General features: G+C 41.5%; 1 protein-coding gene across 1 annotated transcript; it reads left to right on the top strand.

The window, feature by feature from the left end:
* Window positions 1-251: 251 nt before the first annotated feature.
* LOC130197121 (E3 ubiquitin-protein ligase NEURL3-like) lies at window positions 252-2869 on the top strand. Its single transcript, XM_056419636.1, has 4 exons — window positions 252-474; window positions 1333-1845; window positions 1984-2142; window positions 2256-2869. The coding sequence occupies exons 1-4, from the start codon at window positions 444-446 to the stop codon at window positions 2426-2428; spliced, it is 876 nt and encodes a 291-aa protein (XP_056275611.1). The 5' UTR covers window positions 252-443; the 3' UTR covers window positions 2429-2869.
* Window positions 2870-5999: the final 3130 nt, after the last annotated feature.

Genomic DNA, 5999 nt, shown 5'->3' with positions numbered 1-5999 from the left:
CTTCACGACATTCTACCAAGACACAGACGAGAGCATCAAGATACAGACGAGAGCACCAAGATACAGACGAGAGCACCAAGACACAGACGAGAGCACCAAGACACAGACGAGAGCACCAAGACACAGACGAGAGCACCAAGATACAGACGAGAGCACCAAGATACAGACGAGAGCACCAAGATACAGACGAGAGCACCAAGATACAGACGAGAGCACCAAGACACAGACGAGAGCACCAAGACACAGACGAGAGCACCAAGATACAGACGAGAGCACCAAGACACAGACGAGAGCACCAAGATACAGACGAGAGCACCAAGACACAGACGAGAGCACCAAGATACAGACGAGAGCACCAAGACACAGACGAGAGCACCAAGACACAGACGAGAGCACCAAGATACAGACACAGACGCCAAGTGAAGTCCTGTGAGCCTCTTCAAATGGAGAAAGAGGGAGACAACGGGACCTCTGGTGAGATATTCATTCAGTTTTTTTAATCGTGACTTAATATGCAATTTACAATACCGCTTTACATCTCAATAAGATCCTCTGTTCCAAACACACTTTGTCAAGGTACTTTTTAGAAGTCAGAATTAATATAAAGTCAGTTTTATATGAATTGTATATTATTACTAACACATTTTTTCAAACTCTTTTATGGCACTTTTTTTCTTCTTTCGGATAAAAATATTTGATCGGTTCAGGTTTTTATTTTGTACTTATAAGTGCATCATGAAAACATCCCTATTTTCCATTTTTTTCAAGTCACAACTTCAAGTCCACTTAAGTGATGATTAATGTTAGAAATCAGATTAGGTGAGTTTTAATGTAGGAGCACATTGATAAATGCTGTAAAACAGATGATTAGCAAAGGAGGAAGAGCACTTGAAAAATTCAAATGTGGGAATCAAGGATCTCTATCATTTGTTTTAAAATACGCAATAATGGAGAGGAGTAAACTACACGATTTATCGGAAATGCTCAGCGGTGAGTGAAGGGCTTTATATTGCTTCTATGCGTTAATTATTTACTCCTCCTTTGTCCAATTGAACTGGTTTATGATTGGATACAGCGTTTACTTAAAAGCATTCGAAGTGTATGACTCATCTCGCTCTTCAGTGAAAGCACGTGTGTTTTACTTTTGTCACGACTGTTTTTCAATTGTCTCACAATCTCATTCAGAATAAACTTTCCCACTGAAATAAAGTGAATGATTAACTAACATCCTGTTAGACCGTTTGGTCGTAATGTTATCTCCATGATAAAGATGGTGTTAAGAAACCTGGATCCCGCATCAAGAATAATAACCGTGTTTTTGCTCCTCCGCAGTTGTCCGGTCGGAGACGTCACACAGGTGTGGCCGGTCCTGCCTCGGCCCTTTGACCTTCCACCCTGTGGCTGTGGGAGACATGGTCACCTTGAGCCGCGGGGGTCGACTAGCAGAGAGGACGGGGACCACGTTCGAGAACGGCCTGGTGTTCGGCAGCCGCCCGGTAAAGGTCCGGGAGAGGATTCGCCTGAGGGTTGAGAAAGACTCGATCAGATGGCAAGGAGCTCTGCGTGTGGGCTTCACCAACGTGCCGCCCTCGGACCGAGCTCTGCCCCTGCCCAACATGGCCATCCCCAACCTCACTGACGGCCACGGGCACTGGGCTGCCCCAGTGGGCGAATCCCACTGCCCAGCAGGCTCAGAGCTGGAGTTCTGGCTCTCTGGAAGAGGCTCTGTTTTCGTCAGGAGCGCCAACTTCAAGAAGCACCGGCTGCTGACGGGAGTGGATCTCAGCCGCCCGCTGTGGGTCATGATCGACATCTACGGACAGACATGCGCCGTTTCCCTCCTGGGTATGTTTACATAACAATGGTGTGTTGCTTTCTGTGTCACGAGTCGTTCCTGTTCTTGTTTCTTTCACATGTGCGGACAAGGTCAAGTTAGTGTTATTGTTTTTGAAACATGAAATGATGTAATCCTCTTTGCTGCAGGCTCAGAGCAAAGGGAGCTATTTCAGACCAGACGGTCCTGTCCTGCACCTAAACACCTGACCTCACTCGATGCTGACAAACACAACCGTTTGATTCCTGTCTCAAGCCTCCATGGAAACGGGGATGACCGCATCTCATTTGGGACCAAAGACCCAGCAGGTAAGAAAGAGTCCTTTCAACCAGATGTCTCCCAGATGTGTTTTACACATGTTTAACCAGACAGCACCTATCCCGGATGTCTTGTAATTGTGATTCCTTTGATTGCATGGCAGGTAGAGGCAGCGTGAAGGACTGTGTGGTGTGCATGGATAAGCAGGCCAGAGTCACTCTGTCTTGCGGCCACCGGTGTTTATGCAACCAGTGCGCCTCCAGAGTCTTCCGGCAGTTTGGCACCTGCCCGCTGTGCCGATTCAAGATCGGCGCTCCCTCAGTGGACGGTATTTGAGGTGTGTGTCTGTGCTGCTCGGCGGGAAAAGCTGCTGAGTGACGGTGGCAAAGAAAACTCTTTGAGGAGCAACGTAATGTCGCCCCATGGAAGCTGAGCCAGCAGCCTTTAGCAGACGTCATTCAACTCCATCGTCCGTCATAAGCAAATGTTGTACAGCATGTGTGAACTGAGACGTCCTGAGATGTTGAGCTGGTCATATGAGCTGCTAATGTGAACGAATGTTTGAAACTTTACTGCACTTTTAATGTGATTGTTAGATATGGATGAAGGCCAGCGTGTGACTTTTTGGCGGAGACAATCAATGCAAATAATTGATTTGCACTCAGTTGAGCATAAAGTGTAATGTACTGTACAGTCACAGGGTATGTTGCCTCCCTGGTGTTGTAAATATGAAATATTCTTTATTTTTGTCAAAAGAAAAATTATAATAATAAAAAAAAAAAATATTTGATTGTAAAATTATGATTCAATAAAATGTATAATGGTCTATCACACAATTGTCTATTATATTCTTATTTTCAAAATTGTTATGATATTTATCATACAATGTGTGTGTCTATGTGATACACATTCCTTAATGTTTGGTGTTTATTTGCTTATTGAATTGATACAACTGTTAACTGTTATTCAATGAGATTTTCGTTGAAGAGAAAATCTGATAAAAACAAGTTGACCTTGAGTTTTGTCAAGAATGAACTGTGAAGCTCAAAATAAGAGCATCTTGTCAGATAAGTGCACATTACACAGTTTGCAAAGACTGATTTGGAATTTTTGAAAATGAATTCAAAACTAGCACATGACATAAAACACGCTGTTGAAAGTATACAGTCACTTATTGCTCAGGTTGCATCAGGTGCCTTAACAAAGATTATTAAAATATGATTAAATGAATAAAGAAAACTGATGTCTCCACACCTAAGAATACACTCTTTATATTTATAATTATTATAATTTGCATAAATCATGCAGTATATCTTCAATAGATTCCTCGAATGTGAAAGTGCAACAAGCTGTCCAAGTTTCATTATTATAGATATAGCTGTAAAATCTTAATCATTAAAAGAAATTACATTTAATGTGTTTGAATTTGACCTTGAGGATCAAATGCACCTGTTTTTCCTCTGCCTCGTGTTTTCTTTGCCAGCTTTGATCTTCTGCCCTGCCCTCACCTGGCCCTCGTTGGCCCTCGTTAGCCCTCACCTGGCCCTCGTTAGCCCTGCTGTCACCTGACCTCCTCCTCACCTGTTGCTCTCCCTTAATTACTCTGTCTCTTCATAGACCAGCTCCGCTGTGCTGTGTCTTCCTGTCTGTTTGTGGGGCTGTGCCTGCTTCTTCCTGTCTGCCTTTTTGGACTCAAAACCTCATCAGTGTTTGAGTCCTTTCCCTGCTGCCCACTTTCCAAACTAACAAATTTCCACCATCATCACTAAATGTTTTGTAACTGAGCCAGAGTTCAATCAGAAAGACCACATCCTTCATATTTATGATCCTTCTCAACCAGCTGATTGAGGGAGTTCACTCTTCAGTTCCACCTGTCTGTTGCCACATGATCATGTTCTTGCTATCACATTTGGAAACTGTGCATTTCTTTGTTGCTGCTAGTTATTATTTTAGTCTCAGATCGACACGATCCTCCTCCACCCCATTCTCCTTCAGTCTGAACTCAACCAGTCTTTCCAGTTGGTGCTTCTGAGTTCATCTGAGGTTCCACTTCATATCACATTCAGATCTTCAGCATTGCTTTTGTCACCCGTTCTCTACCACCATGGTCTGTTTATCTGCAGCTCATGGCATCACTTCCCATTCAAAACATTTATCTCGAAAGATAAAAGTGATGATTTACGCGATAATGAAACTAGTTTTTTTGTGATCAAATCTTTTATTGGTTTTCGAGATATGCACATGCAAAGGAAGATCTGTACACATTGTACGTACACAATGGTACTCAGACAAAAACATAAACATAACAACAACAACAACAACAAAAGGAATATATATATATAAATACGGGTATACATGCAAAAACCTGCATGCATATTGATATATATATATATACACATACTTGCATATTCCCTAGTACATACACACACACATACAAAATGTAAATGTACCCACCTCCCACTGTTGGTGACACCCACCCCCCACCCCCTAATACATCTTCAGCTATAATAAAAGGGAATGTATTATATTATGTTACAATTGTATTACAATTATATATATTGTTGAATGTTGCATCATGAAACTAGTTTACATCTGCAGTCCCTATAATTATTTCACTTATTGGCACAGGACTCATATTTCTTGGGATTTCCTTTTGTTTACTTAACAGATGAATTAATTTACTCATTAATCACTTCAAGCCAACAGTTAAAGTTAAAAGACTTTGATGTTGGATCTCACCTGTTTGACACACAGATTATTTTGCAGATGCAATCATCCCGTGTCTCATGAGATGCACACAAGTTTCAGTCATGGAAATCCCTCCAGATAACATTCAATGTCTAGTGGCCACAAACAATGTCAGAGATTGTTTTGCAGCTTGCTTGTTTTTGTGTGTGACTTGTTTATATTGTTTGACAGATATTATCTACATGACTGTGAAAAACAAGTGAAAACAATGAGAACTAGTAGCAGAGGTCACGTTTTACACAAATGGAAGCATTCCAAAAATGACATTACTTTGCTTATTGTGTTGGTGGAAATTCTGCGATGCATTTATTATTCAATTCAATATGATGAAATGATGCATTGTTCTGAGACTACTATAATTAATCACAACAGTGAAAATATTCCACTTGTATTATTGATATCGGTTGACAATGTGTCTACGATAAATCTGGATTAATGTCAATTCAGGTTCTTCAGTTTAATTTTGGGGTGAAATCACATTTTGAGTGATTCTGATGATATTTTGTGCTTGATGGCATTTCTTTGACTTTAGCGACATCTGTCTTCATGGTAAAATATAAACTCCTCACAGTTCTTGTCCGGCCCACTAGGGGGCAGTGTGCCACTGCCTATTATGTGAATATCCAGTGCAGGAGACCAGATGTTTGGCAAAGTGCATATTTGTGAAAACAGGATATGGATTCTAATGTAGACACACAAATAAACAACATCAGCCAGAAGGAAGAATCCATTCACTTATATTAGATACACTATCAAAAAAATATATAAAAACAAATTGCAACTGCTAATTGTTTCTCTCCAAATCTATTTAAAGCTTGTTTTTTTCATCTGGACTGTGATTCCCCTGAAAGTAGTTCACGGTGACACTGTGGAGTGTGATGTGGTCATCGTCTGGGTTCTGGGTCCACCGTGGAGACGGACTCCAGAGGAAGAGAGAGGTGTGACCTTTGGTTGCTGATCTTGCAGCCAACCCGTTAAATATTTATCTTGTATAGCAAAACTGAGACTTCTGCTTCTGCACTCAGGAATCCAGCAGACGTCTGCAGACCAATATCTCAGGACAAGGGGAAATGGGAGTGGTAACAGAAAGATAAACCTCTCGGGAGCTTAGCAGACGCTTTTCACTCGTTACATACGACTGATCTTCTGACGACACCGT

This window comes from Pseudoliparis swirei, chromosome 7, assembly GCF_029220125.1.
Source record: "Pseudoliparis swirei isolate HS2019 ecotype Mariana Trench chromosome 7, NWPU_hadal_v1, whole genome shotgun sequence".
Taxonomy (NCBI): Eukaryota; Metazoa; Chordata; class Actinopteri; order Perciformes; family Liparidae; genus Pseudoliparis; species Pseudoliparis swirei.
The sequence above is the reverse complement of the archived record's forward strand: the minus strand, read 5'-3'. Positions and strand labels throughout refer to the sequence as shown.